Raw genomic sequence first — 26,301 nt, forward strand, 5'->3', positions numbered from 1 at the left:
TGGGGCAAAGCCCCGCAAAAGGCCCTTTTAATGGCTGGTAATAGAGCGTATTACTTTAGGGGGATTAGATATTAATATAGCTGGCGGCGGTATAGGGGGATTAGATTAGGGGTTAATAATTTTTATATAGGTGGCGGCGGTGTAAGGGGTCAGATTAGGGGATAGATAAGGTAGATGGCGGCGGTTTTAGGGGTTCACATTAGGGGATAGATTAGTTAGATGGTGGTGGTTTTAGGGGCTCACAGTAGGGGGTTAGTTTATGTAGATGGCGGCGGGGTCCGGGAGCGGCGGTTTAGGGGTTAATAACTTTATTAGGGATTGCGGCGGGGGATCGCGGTTGACAGGTAGATAGACATTGCGCATGCGTTAGGTGTTAGGTTTTATTTAGCAGGTAGTTTAGGGAGTTACGGGGCTCCAATAGTCAGCGTAAGGCTTCTTACGGCTGCTTTTTGTGGCGAGGTGAAAATGGAGTAAGATTTCTCCATTTTCGCCACGTAAGTCCTTACGCTGTATATTAGATACCAAACTGCGCTGGTTTGGTATACCTACCTATGGCCCAAAAAACTATGGGCGACGGCAGAAATATACGCGTGTAACTTCTAAGTTACGCCGTATATAGGATACCAAACCAGCGCAAATATTGGCGTCGCCGGCTTTTGCGGGCGACGATTTTTATCGGATCGGGCCCCTGATGTGCCTGAGCTCAATGTTATCTATATGAAACACATGAACTAACGCTCTCAAGTGGAGAAAAACTGTCAAAATACTGTCAGATTAGAGGCGGCCTACAAGTTAAAAAAAATTAGCATATGAACCTCCTAGGTTTAGGTTTCAACTAAGAATACCAAGAGAACAAAGCAAGATTGGTATTAAAAGTAAATTGGAAAGTTGTTTAAAATTACGTGTCCTGTTTAAATCAGCAAAGTGTTTTTTTTTCTTGACTGTCACTTTAAATACTGCTGGTGATCTGGGTAAGAGCAGGTTGTAATGAAATGATTCTTCAGTGGTAGGACATGATAGTTTGCTAAATACATTTGACCATTATAAACAATGTAGCTTTGAGCAAGAACAATATCATGCAACTTCCAACAAAAAGACTGCTTAGCATTCTAACGTTGTGAATGATAAATTCAATTTACAGGCATTATATTTTGACTGAATTAATTCCTAAGATATTTAAAGGACCACTAAATACAATAGTATTGCATAAATAACACATGGATAAGAGAAAGACAGCGTAATAACACTTTTTATGAATTTCAAACAAGCAGTAGATTATGCCCTCCCCCTGTACCACATGACAGCCATTAGCTCATCACAGACTAGTATATGTATAACCTGTACATTTGTGCACATGCTCAGTAGGAACTGGTGCCTCAGAAAGTGTGTATATAAAAAGAATGTGCAAAATTTGATTAAAAAAAAAAAACTAAATTGGAAAAATCTCCTAAAACTGCATGTTCTATTTGAATTGTGAAAGATACATTTTTCCCTGATTCCAATACAGGTACAAATCCCTAAATCTGGAATTCCAAAATCCAAACTGATTTTGAAATCCAAACTTTTTTTGTTTTTAGTTTGCATGTATAAGCTGCATTATGACTTTTACATATTGCCTAAATGACTTAAAGGGAGATGACATTTTTTTCTTTCATGATTCAGCTATAGAATAACGTTTTAAACAACTTTCTAATTTACTTCTATTATCTAATTTGTTTCATACTCTTCTTATCATTTGTTGAAGGAGCAGCAATGCACTAATAGTTTCTAATCGAACACATGGTTGAGCCAATGACAATAGGTATATACGTGCAGCCACCAATCATCATCTAAAACCTAGGTTCTTTGCTGCTCCTGAGCTTGCCTATATAAACCTTTCAGCAAAGGATATCAAGAGAAGGAAGCAAATGAAATAAAAAAAAAATTGGAAAGTTGTTTCAAAGTTTTTTCAAATTGTATTCTCTGTCTAAATCATGAATGTCTAATTATGACTTTACTGGCCCTTTAGGATACTGTTGTTTACACTTAGTTCCATCCCTTCTCCAAACTATCCTGAAATCCAAACCTATACCAGTCCCAAGCAGTTTCTGTCTGTATTTATACAGTATGAGAAGAGGAAAAAATATGGTGACAGCTTTAATGATAAAGATAATAACTACAAAAAATGCGGATCAATACATATTGGTAATCTATGTAAATTCATCAAGGTGCCTTGTTACATGGAATATTTTACTTTAACAAAGCATGCTATGATCCTGACAGCCTTAAAGGACAGTAAATCCCTTAAGGACACAGCTTCAGTTTGCTCAATGGTTCCATGACAGAATAATTCTCTCTTTGGTGATTAAGTGGTTAAACACCTCTATGTAAAAAAAAATAAAAGCTTGTTCTATGATTTTTGGTTTGTCTAGGGAATGTGAGGCAAAGCACATTTTTTACACAAAAGCAGTAGGCATTTAATGTCCCTTAAATGTTAAAAACTGTCAAATAAAAAGTGACTCACATTTGTTTATAAGGTAATGTACTATCTTATAAGTTAGCCATTCTTAGTACAATAGGGGAGTTTAATTGTAATTAGAATTACATAAAAGGGATATAGTACAAAGTCACAACATGATTTTGTGAAATGCTTTGCAGTATATGTGCTTTAGAAAAGCTGCCTATTCTTTTTAAAAGGGACAGTCTACTTGAGAGTTTTTATTGTTTAAAAAGATAGATGATCCCTTTATAACCCATTTCCCAGTTTTGCATAACCAACACTGTTATATTAATATACTTTTTACCTCTGTAATTACCTTGTATCTAAGCCTCTATGGCATCTATGTGCAGCCACCAATCATCAGAATATGAACCTATCTAGATTTGCTTTTCAACAAAGGATATCAAGAGAATTAAGCAAATTAGACAATATAAAAAAATTGTAAAGTTGTTTAAAATGCCACGTTCTTTCTAAATCATGAAAAAAAAAAATTGGGTTGCATGACCCTTTAAATTTAAAATTCAGAAAGCATAAAAAAATACCAATCATTTAATGTTTTCTAATTGTTTTCTGTACACAATGCATCTCTGTTAACATATTTACTTATGTATATTTTGTGTTTTCTTCATTAGCTTCCCATATTGGCATCATCAGTAGTGAGTCTTTATTTTCTGGAGCTGACAGACGTCTTCAAGCCGGTTCATTCAGGATTTAACTGCTATGACAGAAGTTTAAGTATGCCCTATATTGAGCCCACACAGGAGTCTATCCCATTCCTGATGCTACTTTGTTTATCATTTGCAGGACCAGCTGCAACTGTGAGTGTCTAATCTATCTTTTTATATGTAAAACACTGATATTTATGGATTTAATGGCTTACATCATTTGTGGCTTGGTGTCAGGGACTATGGTGGTCTTTGGAGGCCCACCACCCTTCTGTGGGTGGAACTGTGTTGGGAGGGATGGGATCATGGGTAGTTAGTGGGTGGGATTGTGGGTGGGTGTGTTTGGTTGGTCAGTGGGTGTGTCTGGGTGGTCAGTGGGTGTGTTTGGTTGGTCAGTGGGTGTGTCTGGGTGGTCAGTGGGTGTGTCTGGATGGTCAGTGGGTGTGTCTGGACAGTTTAAGGGCAAATGACTGTCTCAGAAGAACTGCGAGACATAGCTCAGAATCAGGGACTGTCTCTCTCAAATAGGGATAGTTGCGAGGTCTGTTAAATGAGGTGTTTCAAGACCAAGTATATGATACACTTATTAACAATAAAATGTCTTTGGTATTGTAAGTTTATTGACAGCAGCTCAGCATTGTGGTATTTTTTTCAATCAGATTAATCAGGGAAACATTAAGCTCAGTGTTTTGTTTAATTTGAAGGAACAGTAAAGGCTAAACTAAACTTCTATAATTTAAATAGAGCAGGCAATCAATTTATTTATATTTTTAAATCTGCTTAGTTCTCTTAGTATCCTTTGTTGAAGTAGGCTCAGGAGCAGCAATGCACTCCTGGAAGCTATTTACTAGCTAAACCTATATGCATCTTGTCGTTTGATCTCCTGATGAGCCTTTTGTAATTTGATTACCAGCTAGCTTCCAGTAGTTCTCCTGAGCCTACTCTTCAACAAAGTGCACCAAATGAACAAAGCAAATTTATTATTCAAAGTAAATTGGAACGATTAAAATTACACTTTATTTGAATCATTAAAGTTTTATTTGGACTTTAATGTTTCTTTAAAACATGGCATTTTAAAATGTATTCTGCACTCTTGTTTGTTAAAGGGACAGTAAAGTCAAAACCAAACTTTCATTATTCAGATAGGGTATGTAATTTTAAACAACTTTATAATTTACTTTTATTATCAAATTTGCTTTGTTCTTCTGGTATTCTTTGTTTAAAGCTAAACCTAGGTAGGCTCTTATGCTAATTTCAAAGCTCTTGAAGGCCATCTCTTCTCTCAAGGGATTTTGACAGTTTTTTTAAAGCTAGAGGGCATTAGTTTATGTATGCCATAAAGACAACATTGCGCTCACACTCGTGGATTTACCTAGGAGTCAACACTGATTGGCTAAAATGGAAGTCTGTCAAAAGAACTAAGGAGGCAGTCTGCAGAGGATTAGATACAAGTTAATCAGAGAGGTAAAAAGCCTATTAATATCACCGTGCTGGCTATGCAAAACTGAGGAATGTGTAACAAAAGGGATTATTTATCTTTCTAAAAAATAAAAATTCTGGAGTAGACTGTCCCTTTAAGAACAAATATGCTCCTTTGCTGAATAAACCAACTGTTTCTTTAAAGATATAAATATGCACTTACACCTATAGAGCTGCAGAGGCCATCCCTATTTGCTAGTGAACAATGAATACCTAGGTTTGGAATAATACATTTCTGGTTAGTTTTTACCACCTGGTATGTGATCATTTTCATGTAACTATATACAACAATATATTCTATAACATATTTAATAATTACTGTTCTTTTATATGTTTGATACACTCATCTTGCTTGTTCTATAATCAATCTGGGACAGCATCTACAGATTTCAGTGACACACCATGTGTTTTACATATAGAGCTAATTTAGATGTTGTTTCTTACATTCTGTACATAGCGACACTCTGGCAAAATGTAGCCACCAAACAGCAAGCGCTACCCAGGTGCTGAACCAAAGATGGGCCGGTTCGTGAGACAAAGAAAAATTGATAATAGGCGTATAATAGAAAGTGGCTTAGACTTGCATGCTCTGTCTGAATCATAACAGAAAAAATCTGAGTTCCGTATCTCTTTAAACTACCATTATTACCAAGTCCATGGTAAAATGCATCATCCAGAGAAGGGTTAGCATGGCAGACTTCATTCAAGCGCGACCATTAATTACAATGGATATCATGACTGTGCAATTTTGGAAGTTACTGAACACAATATTTTAATCAATAATCAGTAAGTGCCGGCACATTTTTTGAGTACTGACACATATACACACACATATATATATATATATATATATATATATATATATATATATATATATATATACACACATACACACACTTGTGAGCCCTTCCCACTCAAATACCTTGAAACATGCAATATAATTTTATTCATCTTTAATGTGTATTTTAAATATAAAATATTTTAAATTCCAATGTTCTTCACATAGAATTTTTTTTTTATTTTAAAATAAAACTGTATTATATACACATAAATATATATATATATATATATATATATATATATATATATATATTTATAGATATATACCTGCACTACTCTAAATTTAAAGTCACCTTTTAGCCAACGGTATAGGAATACCTATTTACAACCGTTCGCTTGTGCACGGAGAGTCAAAAATATTTATTATGCAAAGAGAAAAAGAGAAAAATAGTGACTCTTAGCCCAGCACAAAGGTATTTTGACAATAATAATTTGACAAGAAAGAAGGAACACTCTGTAAACCGGGTTGCTGACAAAATGTTTGTTTATGTTACTCAAAAATATGTTATATTTTATATGATAAATGGCAACAATAATCAAACCAGCAATGAGTCCCAGTTATTTGTATAGGATTATAAAATTAGCAAAATCCTATAGAAAATACCCCTAGAGGCCTCAATACAGGGAGTGCAGAATTATTAGGCAAATGAGTATTTTGACCACATCATCCTCTTTATGCATGTTGTCTTACTCCAAGCTGTATAGGCTCGAAAGCCTACTACCAATTAAGCATAATAGGTGATGTGCATCTCTGTAATGAGAAGGGGTGTGGTCTAATGACATCAACACCCTATATCAGGTGTGCATAATTATTAGGCAACTTCCTTTCCTTTGGCAAAATGGGTCAAAAGAAGGACTTGACAGGCTCAGAAAAGTCAAAAATAGTGAGATATCTTGCAGAGGGTTGCAGCACTCTTAAAATTGCAAAGCTTCTGAAGCGTGATCATCGAACAATCAAGCGTTTCATTCAAAATAGTCAACAGGGTCGCAAGAAGCGTGTGGAAAAACCAAGGCGCAAAATAACTGCCCATGAACTGAGAAAAGTCAAGCGTGCAGCTGCCAAGATGCCACTTGCCACCAGTTTGGCCATATTTCAGAGCTGCAACATCACTGGAGTGCCCAAAAGCACAAGGTGTGCAATACTCAGAGACATGGCCAAGGTAAGAAAGGCTGAAAGACGACCACCACTGAACAAGACACACAAGCTGAAACGTCAAGACTGGGCCAAGAAATATCTCAAGACTGATTTTTCTAAGGTTTTATGGACTGATGAAATGAGAGTGAGTCTTGATGGGCCAGATGGATGGGCCCGTGGCTGGATTGGTAAAGGGCAGAGAGCTCCAGTCCGACTCAGACGCCAGCAAGGTGGAGGTGGAGTACTGGTTTGGGCTGGTATCATCAAAGATGAGCTTGTGGGGCCTTTTCGGGTTGAGGATGGAGTCAAGCTCAACTCCCAGTCCTACTGCCAGTTTCTGGAAGACACCTTCTTCAAGCAGTGGTACAGGAAGAAGTCTGCATCCTTCAAGAAAAACATGATTTTCATGCAGGACAATGCTCCATCACACGCGTCCAAGTACTCCACAGCGTGGCTGGCAAGAAAGGGTATAAAAGAAGAAAATCTAATGACATGGCCTCCTTGTTCACCTGATCTGAACCCCATTGAGAACCTGTGGTCCATCATCAAATGTGAGATTTACAAGGAGGGAAAACAGTACACCTCTCTGAACAGTGTCTGGGAGGCTGTGGTTGCTGCTGCACGCAATGTTGATGGTGAACAGATCAAAACACTGACAGAATCCATGGATGGCAGGCTTTTGAGTGTCCTTGCAAAGAAAGGTGGCTATATTGGTCACTGATTTGTTTTTGTTTTGTTTTTGAATGTCAGAAATGTATATTTGTGAATGTTGAGATGTTATATTGGGTTCACTGGTAAAAATAAATAATTGAAATGGGTATATATTTGTTTTTTGTTAAGTTGCCTAATAATTATGCACAGTAATAGTCACCTGCACACACAGATATCCCCCTAAAATAGCTATAACTAAAAACAAACTAAAAACTACTTCCAAAACTATTCAGCTTTGAAATTAATGAGTTTTTTGGGTTCATTGAGAACATGGTTGTTGTTCAATAATAAAATTAAAAAATACAAACTTGCCTAATAATTCTGCACTCCCTGTAGTAGGGTCACAATGTCCATTCCTTTCAAGGATAATTGCAGAGAGTATACTTTATACCGTATTGTGTCGGCCATTATACAGCCTAATAGTAGGAACAATTCACATTGACCATGTTTAAACAGAGCATAAACTTGGGATTGGAACCTGTGAGATTATGGATTCAACTTGGTTAATACCGCTGTAATAGACAGCAAATATTGCACCTCAATATGAAATTACACTCTTGGAAAATTTGCTTAGGGTTAATTACGGTCCGTGATACAAACAAACGAACCTCCCTTGTGTGCAGTTCGTTCAGCTACTGTTAGCACTTCTCAATTTAGGGCTGATTACGGTCCGTGATTCAAACGAACCTCCCTGGTGTGCAATACATTCAGCTGCTTCTAGTATTTGTCAGTTCAAGCGGTGCTTATCCCAAAACATTTCCATATATTTACCAACTCTGTGTTCCAATATCCAAAGGCACTTAGTGGCTAAGCAAGTTTTCCAAGAGTGTCATTTCATACTGAGTAGCAATATATGATGTCTATTACAGTGGTGTTAACCAAGTTGAATCCATAATCTCACAGGTTCCAATCCCAAATTTATGCTCTGTTTAAACATGGTCATTGTGAACTGTTCCTACTATTAGGCTGTATAATGACCGACACAATACGGGTATAAAGTATACTCTCTGCAATTATCCTTGAAAGGAATGGACATTGTGACCCTACTATTGAGGCCTCTATGGGTATTTTCTATAGGATTTTGCTAATTTTATAATCCTATGCAAATAACTGGGACTCATTGCTGGTTTGATTATTGTTGCCATTTATCATATAAAGTGTAACATATTTTAGAGTAATATAAAGAAACATTTTGTCAGCAACCCGGTTTACTGACTGTTCCTTCTTGCTTGTCAAATAATTATTGTCAAAATACCTTTGTGCTGGGCTAAGAGTCCCTACTTTTCTCTTTTTCTCTTTGCATAATAAATATTTTTGACTCTCCGTGCACAAGCGAACAGTTGTAAATAGGTATTCCTATACCGTTGGCTAAAAGGTGACTTTAAATTTAGAGTAGTTCTGGTATATATCTATAAATTCATTTTCTGACCTTTAAGTGGTCTTTCCTTTACCGAGCACACCCTTTCATATTTAGGAATGAAGGCACACTGGTGAACTTTGAGGTTTGCTGAAAGAGTGTTTCAACAAAAAGCTTTTATTTAAATTATCCACATGGCTGAACTTAATGAAAATGAATGGGCTTTTGAAACATTTACTATACCAACACAAGTAGGAAATATAAACACTGAAACCACAGACAACACTAGCATATACAAAACTTTTAAAGAATATAAAAATAAATTATTTAAAGAACAAAGATTAAAATGGGAAATTTCAAGTCTAAATAAATATTTAGAATCAAAAATGTTACCAAGAGGATTGAGGATAAAAAAAGACCTGGTTCTAATTTAAATGATCCACTCCTAGAAAATGTTCAAATAAAATGGGATGAATATGCTAGTGAATGTTCAGAAAAATGGATGAGATTAATGGTAGAGGAAAATAAATTAAGATTAACTCAAATACAGAATGATCTTAAAGTATCAAAAGGATAATATAGATAAGTGGAAGGATAATGAGGAATATGAATACAATTAGGAATAGTAAAAATGGAGATAAGGAAAGTACAAGACTCAATCAAATTCAGAAAAAAGCAAAAATTTCAGAGAGACTGGGCAGACTATAATGAAAATAAAATATATGACTATTCCTTCACAAGTAGTTCAGAAGCAGACAATTCAAGTAGTAATGAACAACAAAAAACAAAACAAACATACCTGTATAGAGACAAACAAAAAGGTTTTTTAGATCCCAAATCAATCACAAAAGGAGAAGGGGGGAGGAAACATCGGAAACCAGAGAGGGAGGAAATGCTATCAAACCAGATATCAACAAAAAGAGAAAAAGAACAAACAAATGTAGTAAACCTATCCTCTAAAGAATTAAGCACAGCACATATTGAAACATTAAGTAAGGGCTTAACTTTCTCCCCAACAGCCAAATGTGACAAATTTACTTTAGTAAAAGACTTGAATTTGTTTTCTAGAAAAGTTATTTTGAAAAATACAACATTTAAATTATAATAAAATTCAAGCATTGAATATACATGATAAACAATCATTACGTAGTCTAGAATCTCTTGAAAAAGAGAATAATCCTGTTGAGAATTCACAAGATACCAGGGATGATGAAAACATGAAAATAGGCTTTAGTGACTTAATGCCGAAATCAAAATATATGCCTGCATTTTCCTCATCACCCATGGTACACAATTTTTTAAAAATGATTGAAAAGGATATCAACCATTTGGATATAAATACAGGTTTTATAGACAGTTTAAATTTGGAACAAAGAAAAGCTGTAAAAGATTTAATAGATGATTCAACCATAACAATTAAGCCATTGGACAAGGGATGCAACGTGGTAGTTTTAAAGACTACTGATTATGTAGAGGAATGTACTAGACAGTTAAAAGATAAGAAACAGTACAGACTAATAAAATCTGATCCCACAGAAAAATATAATGATCTACTACATATAATACTCTCCAAAGCCATGGAAGATAATATAATAAATAAAAAGGAGTTTGATTATTTAAAGGTAGAATTTCCAATTACACCTACATTTTACACAATCCCTAAATTACATAAAGGTAAAATTACACTACCCGGTAGACCAATAATCTGCAGAATAGGTTCACTAACTGAAAAGATTTCAGAATATGTAGATTTTTGCCTCAGACCATTTCTTTTTAACTTACCATCATACACAAAGGATACCATAGATGTATTAAAGAATTTAGATGATATTCCTGTGAACCAAGACACACTTCTAGTTGCAATTGATGTGGAGTCATTATACTCATCAATTCCACATAAATTAGGAGTCGAGGCTTGTAAATATTTTCTAAAAAAAGAGAGGTAGACTATATGACAGGCACACTGATTTTGTAGTGGAATTATTAATGTTTATTTTAGAACATAACTTTTTTATATTCAATGGGAAGTATTACGAGCAAGTATTGGGAACAGCTATAGGGACATGTTGCACCCCCACTTATGCATGTCTGTATCTGGGAAAGTGGGAACAGGACTGTGTCCTAGATAGTGAATTCAATAGAGAAAATTGTATTAGCCTTTGGCTAAGATTTATAGATGATGTATTTCTAATTTGGGAAGATTCAAAAGAAAAATTATTAAAATTCATGGAAAACCTAAATATCAACAATTGGAATTTAAAATTTACATTTTCCCAGAGTACAGCCAGCATTAATTTATTGGATTTGAACATAAGAACAGAGAACAAGATAGAAACATTCACATATAGGAAACTGATAGCAGGAAATACTTTGCTGTTATAAAACAGTCATCATCCTCAGAACCTAATTAATAATATTCCGTATGGCCAATATTTACGTTTAAAAAGAAACTGTTCAGATGAAAACAAATTATTTTAAACTGGAAGTCAGTGAATTAAAGGAGAGGCTTAAAGAGAGAGGTTACCCCAATAATGTTCTAAAAAGAGCCTGTAATAGATCCAAAGGAAAAAATAGAAATGAACTGTTATATGGCAGCAAAGAAAATGAAAATACAAATACTTTATAACTACTTACCATAATAAATGGAAAGAAATTAGGCAAATTTCACAAAAACATTGGCATATTCTCCAAGCAGAACCACTGATAGCAGAAATAGTAGGCACAGGGCCCTCTTTAACTCCAAGGAAGGCGAGAAATCTCAAAGATAATCTGGTAAGGAGTCATTTTAACTCCAAATCAAAATCAACCTTGCTGGATTAATGCAGAGGAAGTCATCGTTCAGTATGCCAAAATATGGCAACTGACAATTTTATTGAAAAATATGGAACTAAGAATAAAATTAAAGGCCATATATCATGTGGCAGCGAAGGTATAGTTTATTTGTTATTTTGCAACTGCCCAATGTACTACATAGGGAAAACCTATAGGGAGCTTAGGGAGCGCATAAAAGAACATAAAAGAGACATCAAAAATAACAATATAAAATATAGTGCAATAGCAAGACATTTTTTAGAGTTCCATAATAGCAATAAGACATTACTGCGATTTAGAGGCCTAGAAGCTATCAATATGCAAGGCAGGGGTAGAAATCTGGATCAGAAATAACTTCAAGTAGAATGTAAATGGATCTTCAATCTAAAAGCGTTAAAAACCCTAGGTCTGAATGAGGAGATTAATTTTGCCCCTTTTTTGTAAATTATAAATCATAAAATGGGAGAAATTGAGAATAATATTAGAAGCCTGATGTATGTCTAGACTAATAAGTATACCTAAATAAATTTATTAATAAGTATCCCCCCAAACAATTTTTTATTAAAATGATACAAAAGAATCTGCAATAATACTCATACCATTTCCAATATGTTGTCTCTATCTACAAATATAAAAACAATTACAAGCACATTGTAGCAATAGAATCTAGGAACTATTTGTATAATATTTTCTGTGGCACTATATCATCACATTATTATCACTTATAGTTAAATTATTAAAACATACAATCAAAATATTTGTGAATACATAATTCTTAACTTAAGTTGTAATGTTTAATGTAACCCATTCAATTGCCGTAAGTGGATAAATATAAAGTGTAAAGGTAATAAAGATACATGGTAACATAGGTAACTATTGTACTGACACAATTTCAACCTGGGATCAAAGTAAAGAAAAAAAGAGGAGTTTTTAGGCAGATTTTAAATCACATGGATTCTGCAACCAATTACAACTAAATTTGGGATTGGAACCTGTAAGATTATGGATTCAACTTGGTTAACACTGCTGTAATAGACATCATATATTGCTACTCAGTATGAAATGACACTCTTGGAAAATTTGCTTAGCCACTAAGTGCGTTTGGATGTTGGAACACGGAGTTGGTAAATATATGGAAATGTTTTGGGATAAGCACCGCTTCAACTGACAAATGCTAGCAGCAGCTGAATGTATTGCACACCAGGAAGGTTCGTTTGAATCACGGACCGTAATCAGCCCTAAATTGAGAAGTGCTAACAGTAGCTGAACAAACTGCACACAAGGGAGGTTTGTTTGTTTGTATCATTGACCATAATTAACCCTAAGCAAATTTTCCAAGAGTGTCATTTCATACTGAGTAGCAATATTTTCTGTCTATTACAGCGGTGTTAACCAAGTTGAATCCATAATCTCACAGGTTCCAATCCCAAATGTATGCTCTGTTTAAACATGGTCAATGTGAACTGTTCCTACTATTAGGCTGTATAATGGCCAACACAATATGGGTATAAAGTATACTCTCTGCAATTATCCTTGAAAGAAATGGACATTGTGACCCTACTATTGAGGCCTCTATGGGTATTTTCTATAGGATTTTGCTAATTTTATAATCCTATACAAATAACTGGGACTCATTGCTGGTTTGATTATTGTTGCCATTTATTATATAAATTGTAACTTATATTTTTGAGTAATATAAAGAAACATTTTGTCAGCAACCCGTTTTACCGAGTGTTCCTTCTTTCTTGTCAAATTATTATTGTCAAAATACCTTTGTGCAGGGCTAAGAGTCACTATTTTTCTCTTTTTCTCTTTGCATATATATTTGTTTTGTATTTTTTTTAAAATAATTATATATATAGAAACAATTTTTTTAAAATAAAAGAACATTGTCTTCTATGTGAAGAACATTGGAATTTAAATTATTCCTAACTCATTTTGACTTTAGCACAGTTTGTCTAAAACAATGTAGTCTATGGGGAGAAGCTAACATGGTTGCGAAGTCCTAAAGTTAGCTCGACTCATTTTTTTCGCTCAGGCGCTAACCTTTTACTTTCATCCTGTAATACCAAAGCTAATGCAGTCTTGATACATTTTTACTTTGAGCGCAAATAACGCAAAAGTAAAAAAGTTACTTAGCATTCCACTTGTAATCTGGCCCATTATACGGCATCACCAATCTCTGATTAACTAAAATATTAGCTCAAACCAAGAAGTATGAATTTAGAATGCACCACAAAATAAACATTTTATAGTATCACCAATATTTTATTCTTCTCTAAAATGTCCATATTTCTGTGAACCTATTTTCAATGAAACAATGTACAATAAAACTGTAATGCTCGTGGGATATTCCACTATCAGACCAAACTCGGCCAGTAGTCTTCTTATCCCGCCGTCAAGCCGGAATGATAGGGAATATCCCAGAGCATAGAAAGTTTGCAAGATGAGGTAAGAGGCACTCACCACAGGCAGGATAGAATTTGGCGGCAAGAGGCAGGGTGTCAGAGAAAGGCATTTCAGGGGTAAACCACTAGAAAGGTCAGGCAGACAGGGTTAGGCAACAGTAAGGCAGTTCAAAGGTAAACCACTAGAATGGTCAGGCAGGGTTTGGCAATGGTAAAGCAATCCAAAAGGTAAACCACTAGAATGGTCAGGCAGGTAGGTTTTGGCAACAGAGAGGCAATCCAGAGCAATAGGGGTTAATCAGGCAGAGTAGTCAGACAGGCAGGGTTCATCAACAATAAGGCAATCCAGAGCAATAGGGGTTAATCAAGCAGAGTAGTCAGACGGGCAGGGTTCATCAACAGTAAGGCAATCCGGAGCAATAAGGGTTAATCATGCAGAGTAGACAATGAGCAGGGAAAGAAGATGCCGCGCCCCTAACAACAACTAGAGCAGCGCAGTGTGACATAGCCCCCTTGTCAAGGGTTCCCTCCGGGAACCAGAATCAGCTTCAAAGGATGAGCAACATGGAATCTGGAGATTAAAGATGGAGCATATACGTCACGGGCAGGAACCCAGGAACGATCTGCCACAGAATAACCCTTCCAATGTACAAGATACTACAGTTGTCTGCATCTGTATCTGGAGTCCAGGATCTTAGCAACCTCATATTCAGGGTTGCCATGGACCAGGAGCGGAGGAGGAGGAGCTTTGAGTCGGCTATATCTATTCTTGATGTAAGGCTTAAGTAGAGTGGCGTGGCGTGACAAAAACAGTGTCACTTGACAGTTTATTAATGACAATATCTACTGCGGATGAGTTACACATATTTGCTCTTCACACTTTGCATATTAATTTATTATAATAACAAACCTAACAGGATAAGCATTTATTATAGAAAACATTATCATGCTATAACTGCACTATCTAATCCTGATTGAAAGGTATTAATGCTACTGATGCTGCTTCCCATAATACCTTTTTATCAAAATATTAGCAAAGTTATCACAGTTCAAATTATATGTATAGAAGATAATTGAAATAAGAATAACATTCTTTAGTTCAAACAGATTTTACATGAAAGCAGGGTTGGCTTTACTGTTTATTAGTTTTTTTTCTTTTTTAACATAATATGTCAGCCACTAGAGGGAGCTCTGATTAGCAACATGATGATAGAGTGCAACTGCAGCAGGAACTGAATGGGATATGGGTTGAATAAATGGTAGAAATATAGAGAAGAAAACAAGGAAGATAAAGGAGTATAATAATAATTTGGACAAAGTATCATAAAGGATGGTTTAAGATTAAAATGACAACAATAAATAAAATTGGTACAAAATGAAAAAAGAAAGAGAGATGGGGACTAGAGAAGAAAGAAAATGTGATAAAGTTGGAACAACCCTAAAGACAGTATATGGATGGGAAACAGTGGCAGTGAAAGAATATTTATGAGTGAAATAAAGGGAAAAAAGGAGCTGAGGGGAAAAGGAAAAAATGGAGGAAAGGATGCAAGAGGAAGGATGCAGGGGAAGAAGGAAAAATAGTGGAAAAATATGGAAACAGGGAAAGAACATAAGAGACAAAGGCACAGTGAGACAAAAATACAGCTAGGGATAATATGTGAAACCTGAGTGAAAGTTTATAAAAAGGGAAATTGGAAAGGGGAAAGTGATCCAAAATGGAAATATAATAATGCTCAACTAGAGACTGAGAAAGAAAGGGTCCGAAATAATGAGATAAATAGGGGGAGAGGAAAAGTAAGGAATGGCAAGTAAATGTGACAATATAGAGAGGAAGAGAGAGAAAAAAAACATGTATAAAGTTTGGTGCTGAGTTATGTAAAGGGGAAGCAAAATAATTGTGAAGTAGAAAAAAACAACAACACAGAATTAGAGAAAGATGGGAATTAAAGTGTAGAGGAGAAGAGAAGAGATGGAAGGCAGAAGAATCAAAACAAGTAACTAAATATATTTGGCAGACTAATCCACCTTTCTCTATCTACTGCACCTCTCTGTGAGTCCCTTCACTGGCTTCTCATTCACAGCAGAATTACATTCAAAATGCTCACCCTCACCTACAAAGCCCTTACCAACGCTGCCCCACCTGTCCTCACTAATCAACAAATACACTCCAGTTTGCGCCCTTAAAGGGACATTAAACACTTTGAGATGGTAATATAAAATGATAAATTGTATATAATAAAACAACTCTGCAATATACTTTCATTATTTATTTTGTCCTCTTTGCCTGTAATTCCATTCTGAAATTGTGAGCTTTTCAGTTCCTGTTAGAAATGGAAGTGCAGAACACTGTTAAATCCAGCACAACCATTGGCTGACCTATTTATAACTGACCCTAATTGGCCACAGCAGAGAATGTAACACAAGTTACAACATGGCAGCTCCCAGTGTTTTATAGACACTAAAACTTTACACTTATTTTGTCACTTTTTAAACAACTAATGAAACTTTAAAAAATACATCTACATGTTAGTCATGGACTAATCTTTTCTTTGAATGCATCATTCTATCTAGCATGTATTTAGTGTTTAATGTCCCTTTAAGGTCCAACATAACCTTCTCCTTGCATGTTCTATCATCAGCTCTTCCCAAGCCAGACTGCAGGACTTTTCTCGTGCAGCACCAACCCACTGGAACGCACTTCCTCATGCTGTCTGACTTTCCCCTCATCTGTGATCCTTTATATGTTCCTAAAATACATTTTTGTTCAAGAAAGCCTACCACCCAACACCCAAAATGAATTCCATTTACCTAATAATTGCCCTCATCTAACTCTGTATTAACATTATTTTCACCCTTACAGCCCTCACCCACTTTTTCTCACCTTCCTACCCTTCTAGATTATACGTTTTCATGGGAAAAGGATCCTCAATTCCTCCTGTATTTGTTGGATAATCTGTGCCTTCTCTTAAAAATATTTTTTGTCTTCTCTTACAAATATTTTATCATTCTCTTATCATTTGTACCCATGGACAGCGCTGCAAAAATTGTTGGTACTTTATACATACAGTATAATAATAATACATTCTTGAGATATAAAAAAGATATAAAAAATTGCAGTATGTAGAGGGAAATGTGAAAGTTATGGAAAGTTGGGATTGGCAACAGAGGAGCATTAAAATAGAGAAAGGGTGAAATTTAAGGGAAAAAGAAAAAATTTGATGATGAATAGGGGAGAACCAGATATTAAAGAAGTGGAGGACTTAGAAAGTGGGGAGAGTAGTGTCTAGGAAGAGAGGGGACTGTAGAAGGGAAGAAATATAAAGATATAACAAGAGACTGATAGGTGAAAGAATGAGAGGCAGCAGGAGAATTCCAAAGGGATAAAAAGAAAAAGTACAGAGGAGACATATGTAGAACATAGATAAAAGAGAAGAGATTTAAAAGGGATTTCAAAGATACAGAATAGAATATAGGGGGTGCAGAGGAGTGGGGCTGAAAAATAGCCCCACTCATAATGGTAAGCAAAGGGGCTTGGTGGAACATTACCTGTTCACAGCCTGGGCCACAATCTTTCCCACTAACCGAACAAGAACAATTTATTGGGCTCCAGATCCCAATGTCCAATATATGTTTTAGCCCTTACATTATTGATTCAGGTGAGTTGGGTTTATTGATGCAGACATCAAACATTTCATTCTTTATTAGCTGTTCACTGTATGCATGAATTATGTGGGTGGACAGACAGATACTATGGGGTAGATTGATGAAGAGGCGAGCTGTAGCGAATCATATCCGCTCAACCTCGCTAAATGCTGACAGCATACGCTGTTGGCATTTAACATTGTACAAGCATTTCTGGTGAAATGCTTGTGCAATGATGCCCCCTGCTCACTCGCGGCCAATCGGTCGCTAGCAGGGGCCATCAATCATCCCGATCGTATTGGATCGGGATGATTTCAGTCCATCACCTAAAAGGTGGCAGAGGATTTAAGGAGCAGCGGTCTTACTATTGCTATACAAACACACACAGATGCAGACACATTTGGATTATCTTTAACCAAATGTTCTATTGATGGAAATTTAATTTAAAGATTTGTTTTTTAACTTTTCCAATTTGATTAAAAAAACTGTTGCACCTATGACATTACTCAGCTTATTTTTAGAAAACCAAACTTTCAATTATAAGAACTCATTTTGTAAGATATTTAAAATGTTATTATTCTCATGTGGCACACAGGAAAACAACATGCGTAAAAAGAAAAATCAATCTGTCTGTTATTTGCTGAACTTTCAATAATAGCTTTTAATAATATGACTGGAATTATCAAAAACAATTAAAGCAAATTTGATAACATAGGTAAATTGCAATGTTGTTTAAAGCTGTTTAAAACTACAAAACATATTAAGTTACACACACACACACACACACACACATATATATATATATATATATATATATATACACATATATATGTGTATATATACACTGTATATACACACACACACAGAATATATACATATATATATATATATATATATATATATATATATATATATATATATATATATATGTGTGTGTGTGTGTGTGTGTTAAAAATATTGTCTGTTGATAAAATGGCATTATTTATGCATGCTTTTTGTTTCTTCAGATAATGGTAGGAGAAGGAATCTTATATTGCTGCCTATCAAAGAGGAAAAACGGAATTGGGGCAGAGGCTAATATAAATGCTGGAGGATGCAACTTCAACTCTTTCTTAAGAAGAGCTGTCAGATTTATAGGTAAGATTAAAAATAACATTCCCATAATCATTTACTATGCATAAACTATACACTCGGTTACACCTTCAGGTTCGTCAGAAACAGAAGTTATGAAGCAGCGGTCTAAAGACCGCTGCTCCATAACTTGTCCGCCTGCTCTGAGGCGGCGGACAGAAATCAACCCAATCGAATACTATCGTGTTGATTGACACCCCCTGCAGGGGGCGGCATTGCACTAGCAGTTCACAAGAACTGCTGGTGCAATGATAAATGACGACAGCGTATGTGCAGCGATGTGCAGCGGACATGATATGTTACTTTGTATCATGTCCGCTCACACATTGTTAAATATGCCCCTTTGTATTTATCTCATGTGGTTTTTAGCAACTCCTAGTTTATAGATGGAACGCCATTTGAACTTGTTATACCTGAATTCTCAATATAACAGGAACATCTTTTTCTTGAAACTTCTCTATATATAGATAATTCCCCAAATTACGTAAAAATGTATTATAAATTATTATGATTATCTTAATTTAAATCTTAGCCAAATTAGATTGTGCTTGGTACATAAGTAGAGGTATACAGTGCCAATGTTTCTTGTTAAAGGTACATGAAATCCAAATTGTATTACTATATTCCTGAGTGAACGAGCATTATTATTGACAGATAAGACCAGATTAAACAGAAATTAAATTATAAAAATGTCAAATAGATGTAAATTATATCTGCATTAATATTTCAGACGAGTCCATTTCATATATCTGAAAACACAGTACTCCGATAACCGCGTACTATTGTTGTGTTCTACCTGTCGAATGGCACAGTATCAAAGTTTCTGCATCTCCTCCGTCTTTGAGAAATTGCTAATCTTCAGTGTGAATTACATCAGATGGCACCTCGGTTCCAGCTGGTGTTAGTGTACATTAATTTTTAATGTTTGTACAATAAAGTTTATTTTTTATGGGCTTTCTAGCCTGAGCCTGCTGTCGATATTTTGCTAAGCCGTTATATGAGAAGCCGCAGCTGGAAGTATTTCTATTTTCTAAGTTTCATATTATCATCAAAATGAAATTAATCCTCCCCTTGTGATTATAGATCAGGCTGTCAGGTTGTTGTATGTCTGACTAGGCCATGCAAGTTCCAAAAAAGTAGTTCAGATATTGTAATTCGAATAGTATTAGACCTTAGCAGACCATCAGCAAATTACCAACTCAAGTACAGAAACCGACCATCCTTACATGTTAAGAAAGCCCTTTTATATGCCTATTCTAGATTGTAGATGGATTTGTTAATTATAATGTTCTACTTACTAATTAACATAGAATTATTTAGATAAATGATTGAAATTCTGTCCCAGGATGATATAGGGTAAAAATTGAGTAATTATATCAATTTTAATTATTCAAATAGAAAGACAGAGCTATATCTCGAAAATATCTTAAATTAGATAGCAACAAATAGTTGTATACTATTTTGCATATAGTCATATACAAATCACAATTAGACTTTCACAATCCAATCACGACTGAAGTGTTTTTATCGCACTAATTTAATATCAAATAGGTCTATTCAAATTCACCAACAAAAAAAGAACAGCAACACTTGCCTGGCCAGACTTCTACCACACAACGCGTTTCAGGGTCCCATCCCTTCATCAGGAGTGATTTGTTGTGATTTTTTTTTCTTGTGTTTTTATATTTGGTTCATTTGAATAGGTTTTCTAGATATTGGATCAGTGGAATAATAGCACTTCTATTGTAATTGGATCATTAAAGTCTAATTGTGATCTGTAAATGACTATATTCAATATGTTATATTCACATGATATTTATTAAACTGTGATAAAAAAAAAAACTTTTTTTGTTGGTGTCTAATTTTAGATACTTATAATATATAGTGCTGTCTTTCTATTAAAACAATTGCTAATTTTGTGCTAAAGATGGCTGCTGATATATTTGCTTGTATATTTTGTATAGGTATATTTACCTTAGGGTACTACTAGGTGGCTCACTCTTATAATCTCTATACATTTTAATTCTGTCTACCCCAACATAACTAGGCTTTAATGAAGCTTATAATATAAATTACATTTGTTTAAAAAAATAAGCGACAGGCTGGAGTCTGCGTGATTAATAAAGCACAAGCTCTGACACAGAGTGCAAAACGTACTGATATAAAACTGACAGTAAGCAAGACTGAGTAAAACAATCTTCAATGTCATAAAACGTAGGCATAAAAGTTATTGCTGAGTGAAAAAGCAAAGGGGTTAATATCTTTTACTGGAACTAAACCCTAGGAGGCATACTTCTACTATATATATATATATATATATATATATATATATATATATATACATACATATATATAGACACACATACATACATACATACATACATATATATATATATATATATATATATATAGACACACACGCACATATATTTATATATATAATAGAAAGTTATACAAACCTTTGTGCAATTTGCATATATCTGCTTTGCTTAACCCTCCATTTTTTGTCTTTATTACACTGTAAATAAACTAAAGAGCTCCTTCCTCCCACTTAGCTTAAAGTGATTATGTTTAAATTATGAAGTACATTAAATTCACTTTGATAGTTGAATGCAAACTTTTCTGAAGCTATATGCTACACATGAATGAACATACTGTAGCACACTAATGTTACTTATCTATACTATAATAGCGTTTGTAACGTGTCCGTCACCGTCAGCAGTTGCACACGCATCCTTAAATGAATGTTGGCTGCGCGAGGCAGACTAAAGAATCCACCTGGATGCAGCGTAGGCAAACCCGAAGCCTTAAAAAAAAAAACATAACCAACCGCACAAAATAACAAAAAAACACGTAACCGCCCGCACAAAATAACGAAAAAACACATAACCGACCGCAAGAAAAAAATAAAAAACACGTAACCGACCGCAAGAAATAAATAAAAAACCTAACCGCCCTCACAAAGTATAACAAAAAAAAAAACTAACCTCCCGCACAAAGTATTAACAAACACCTAAACCGCAAACCCCCACATAGCAAAATAGTAAAGTATTACTTGCAAATAACATAATTAAAATATTAACCCCTAAACCGCCAACCCCCCACATCGCAATAAACCTAATTAACCTATTAACCCCTGAACCGCCAATCCCCCACATTGCAATAAACTTAATTAACCTATTAACCCCTAAACTGCCAAACTCCCACATCGCAATACACCTAATTAACCTATTAACCCCTAAACTGCCAAAAAAAACATAACGCAAATAACTAATTTAATTACTAAGCCCCCTAACCTAACACCCCCCAAATTAACCTCAATACTAAGTTACAATTAAAATAATACAACCTAACATTAACTTACAAAAAAAAATAATCTAAAATTACAAAAAATAATAAACTCTTAAATTACAGAAAAAAATAAACAAAATTATCAAAAATAAAAAATATTAAACCTAATCCCTATGAAAATAAAAAAGCCCCCCCCCCCCAAATAAAAACACCCCCTAAGCTAAACTACCAATAGCCCTTAAAAGGGCCTTTTGTAGGGCATTGCCCTAAGTTAAACAGCTTTTACATTTAAAAAATACTAAGTCCCCCCTAACAGTAAAAACCCTGCACCAAAAAAACCTAACACTAAAAAAACCTAAACTACCCATTGCCCCTAAAGGGGCATTTGTATGGGCATTACCCTTAAACGGGCATTCAGCTCTTTTACAGCCCATTAAATTCCTAAACTTAAAAAAAAACAAAAAAAAAAAACTAAGCTCCAAATAGGTACTCACCGTTCCTGAAGTCCGGATGAGAAGGTCTTCTTCCAGACGGCTCCATCATCTTCTATCTTCATCCGGAACGAAGGTGGCATGGAGCGGAGTTGCGGAGCTGGCTTCTCTGATGCACGGATCCTCAGCGGCAGTTCTCAGCGGTGGTCTTCAGTGGTGGCGGCCCACATCGGTGTGGAGGCTCCTCTTCATGCGATCGTCCATCGCACACTGAAGATTGAATGCAAGGTACCCCATATTTATTGGTGTACCTTGCATTCCTATTGGCTGAAATTTTGAAATCAGTCAATAGGATGAGAGCTACTGAAATCTTATTAGCTGATTTGAGCAACCAATAGGATTTCAGTGGCTCTAATCCTATTGGCTGATTTCAAAATTTCAGTCAATAGGAATGCAAGGTAACAAACAGCACAAATGTCGCTGTCCCAGTGAGAAAAAGGCAGGGAGAGATTCCTTTAATTTAAAAGTTCAATTTATTGAGTACTTGCATTAAAATAGCGGCACAGCATACAAACAAACTCCACAGCTGACGCGTTTCCTGCCTCACGGGCAGTTCATCAGAGCTAAGGAAACTAGTGTTACTAACAGCTGTTAAATCAAAGGGGAATGATGATAATATCCAATCACAATCTAGTATAACAAAGTCAACTACAGTTTAACTTTTTCGCACCCAAATGAATTCATCCAAATTTAAAGATACATAACTTTCATTATAATTACAGCTTACAATAGAACACATTGTAAAACAAGTTTAACAATAAAACAACAAGTGTAACAAAATATCATAGGGACCCTGCATGCAATACATTAGTCCAAGCCTGATGTGAAAACAGCTATTGCACTATATCGCTAACTTATGTATACAACATAAATGCATTCAATTGTCATAAGCACATGCAAACATAGCCATTACCAAAGCAAGCCCATCAATAAGTATTACATATCATGTGAAAGAAAACTTGAGGAATAACTCAAATCACATTTATATTACCGAACATTCAAGTGCATATGCACCTATTATAGGTACATGATGTTAAAGAGGTTTGTCAACATTATTAAAAACTTACTCTGATTAAAGATCAAAGTCAAAATCAAAAAGGAACAGATGTAAATAAATCAACTTCTATCTATATATAATTTAACATCACTGATTTTATTGATACCCAGTGGAGAACCAGTCCTCAAAGTATAAATCCAGAAAATTTATTTTCTACTAGACATGTGCATGGCGAAAAAAATTCGGTTTGGTTCGGATCTATTCGGATTTTTTTGAATTTCGGTTCGGAGCGATTCGAATTCGTAAAAATTTGAATAAATTCAGTTCGGATTTGTTTCGGATTCATTCGGATTAGAATAAATTCGGTTTGGTTTTGTTTCGGATTCATTTGGATTCGAATAAATTCGGCTGGATTCGGTTCGATTCGGTTCAGTTCAGTTTGGAAATTCGGAATTTCGGTAAGTGTTAGGTGGGATTAGACTAGTATTATGTACTAAATTCGGCTGGATTTGGTTCGATTTGGTTCGGTTCGGTTCGGAATTTCGGTAAGTGTTAGGTGGGATTAGACTTATACTGTACAATACTAGTGTAATCCATGGCCATCCGAATTTACCGAATAAATCCGAAGTAATTCGGATTTATTCGGTAATTCAGCAGTATTTTAATTCGTAAATTCGGTTCGATCCGAATCGCCGAATTTGCCGAATTTGCTGAATTTACGAATCGATCCGAAATGAATCGCACATATCTATTTTCTACTAAGTGCCTGATATCTGTCACCACCTCTAGCACCTAGTGTAACTTGATCAATACCTTGGAATTTGAAATGATCCAATTTATTCTCATGTTCAAAAAAATGTTTTACAACAGGCGTTTTTGGCACATCTGCTTCCAGGGACAACAAGTGTTCTCTAATCCTATCTTTGAGACACCTAGAGGTAAGACCTACGTATTGAAATTTGCAAAACATACACGTGATGAGGTAGATGATAAATGTGGAATTACAATTGATACGATTTTTAATGTTATAGGTAAGTCCTGTGTTAGTAGAGGTAAAGCTATCTCCTATTAGAGCATAATCACAACATTTACAAGGTCTACCCCCACACTTATAGAAACCAATATTTCTAGGTAACCAGTTACCCCTATCATTAGTGTTAGTACTTATTCTGGAGCTAAAGTTTTTGGTTACCTTGTCTCCTATGGTATCTGATCTACATGAAATGAAATTGCAATTACTGGAAACTGTTTCCAGATCTTTATCTTTCTCCAAAAGGGGCATTCTTTTTCTGATAATGTTACAAATTTCATTATACTGTCTACTGTATTTAGTAATGAAATTAATACCTCTCTGTTCTGTTCCATTTCTCTTGTTGTTATTATTCTTGTTCCCAATCTTATCTTTAAGTAAAGTATCCCTGTTGAAACCTGATACTTGTGTAGACAGTTGCTTTAGTTCACATACATCATAACCTCTATCTACAAGACGTAGAGTCAAATCATTAGCATGTTTCCAATAATCGGTCAGATTGGTGCAGTTTCGTCTTACCCTAATATATTGGCCTTTTGGTATACCCTTCTTAAGGTGATTAGGAAAAAATGAATCCGCTCTCAGTATGGTATTGCCAGTGACTTCTTTCCTATAGACGTCTGTTATTAAATTCTGTGCTGTGTGACAGATCAATAGATCTAGATATGGTATACAAGTATCTGAGGTAAAAAAAGTAAATTTCAAATTATCATTATCATTCAAATAAACAATGAAATTATCCAATTCTCCAATAGTACCCCCCCCATACTATTAGTATGTCATCTATATACCTAGTGTATAATTTAATGCCACCTTTGAAACTATTATTAACACCAAAAATCTTCTCAATTTCAAAGTCTGCAAAATACAAGTTGGCATAAGAGGGGGCGAATTTCGCCCCCATTGCAGTGCCTCTGAGCTATATAAAGAAGTCACCATTGAAAATAAAATAATTATGATTCAATAGAAAATGAAATGCCTGCAAAATAAAAGATATAAGTTCTGAATCATACCCGGAATATTTCTCTAGCATCCTCTTTATTTCAAGGTACCCCAAATTGAATGAGGTACCTTGCATTCAATCTTCAGTGTACGACGGACATCGGATGAAGAGGAGCCTCCACGCCTCCGAGGAACGCCGCCAATGCCGCCGCGGACCGCCGCTGTTGAGGACTGCCGCTGAGGATCCTTGCATCGGGGAAGACAGCTCTGCACCTCTGCTCCATGCCGCCTTCATTCCGAATGAAGATAGAAGATGATGGAGCCTGGAAGACATTGAAGAGCTTCTCTGCTGGACTTCAGGAACAGTGAGTACCTATTTGGGGCTTAGTCTTAGGCTTTTTTTATTTTTTGGGGTGGCTTTGTTTTTTAGATTATGTTTTTTTGGTCTGGAAAAGAGCTGATTGCTGATACCCTACAAAAGCCCTTTTAAGGGCTATTGGTAGTTTAGTATTGTATTAGGGGGTATTTTTACTTTTGGGGGGATTTTTTATAGGGGTATTAGTTTAGGTTTAAATTTTTTATTTTGGGTAGATTTTGTTTATTTTTTTCTGTAATTTTACATTTTTTATTTTGTGTAATTTGTGCTTTGGGGTTTATATATATATTTTTAAATAGACTGCCCTCTGGGCAGGCTTATCACCTAGTAGCATTTTAAAAAAGTGTTCTATAAAGATCCAAAGAAGAAAATGTATTATTCATACAATTAATTTCCATACAGATTATAAATATCTTGTGTGGCACAAGTAATATCAAGCAGCAGTAATAAATATATATACAGAAATGTTAGGAACTGCACTCTCACTAACCAACAACCAGGGTGCCGGCAGAGGCG

At 35.2% G+C, this 26,301-nt stretch overlaps 1 protein-coding gene across 2 annotated transcripts in view; it reads left to right on the forward strand.

Moving 5' to 3' along the window:
- PLPPR4 (phospholipid phosphatase related 4) overlaps positions 1–26,301 on the forward strand; it is a 225,867-nt gene that overhangs the window by 128,326 nt on the left and 71,240 nt on the right. For both annotated transcript variants that reach the window (XM_053693711.1, XM_053693712.1), the window contains exons 2-3: positions 3,112–3,297; positions 18,535–18,664. In XM_053693711.1, the coding sequence (XP_053549686.1) occupies positions 3,112–3,297; positions 18,535–18,664 (316 nt within the window). The remainder of the gene's footprint in view (positions 1–3,111; positions 3,298–18,534; positions 18,665–26,301) is intronic.

Source organism: Bombina bombina, chromosome 10 (genome assembly GCF_027579735.1).
Source record: "Bombina bombina isolate aBomBom1 chromosome 10, aBomBom1.pri, whole genome shotgun sequence".
NCBI lineage: Eukaryota > Metazoa > Chordata > Amphibia > Anura > Bombinatoridae > Bombina > Bombina bombina.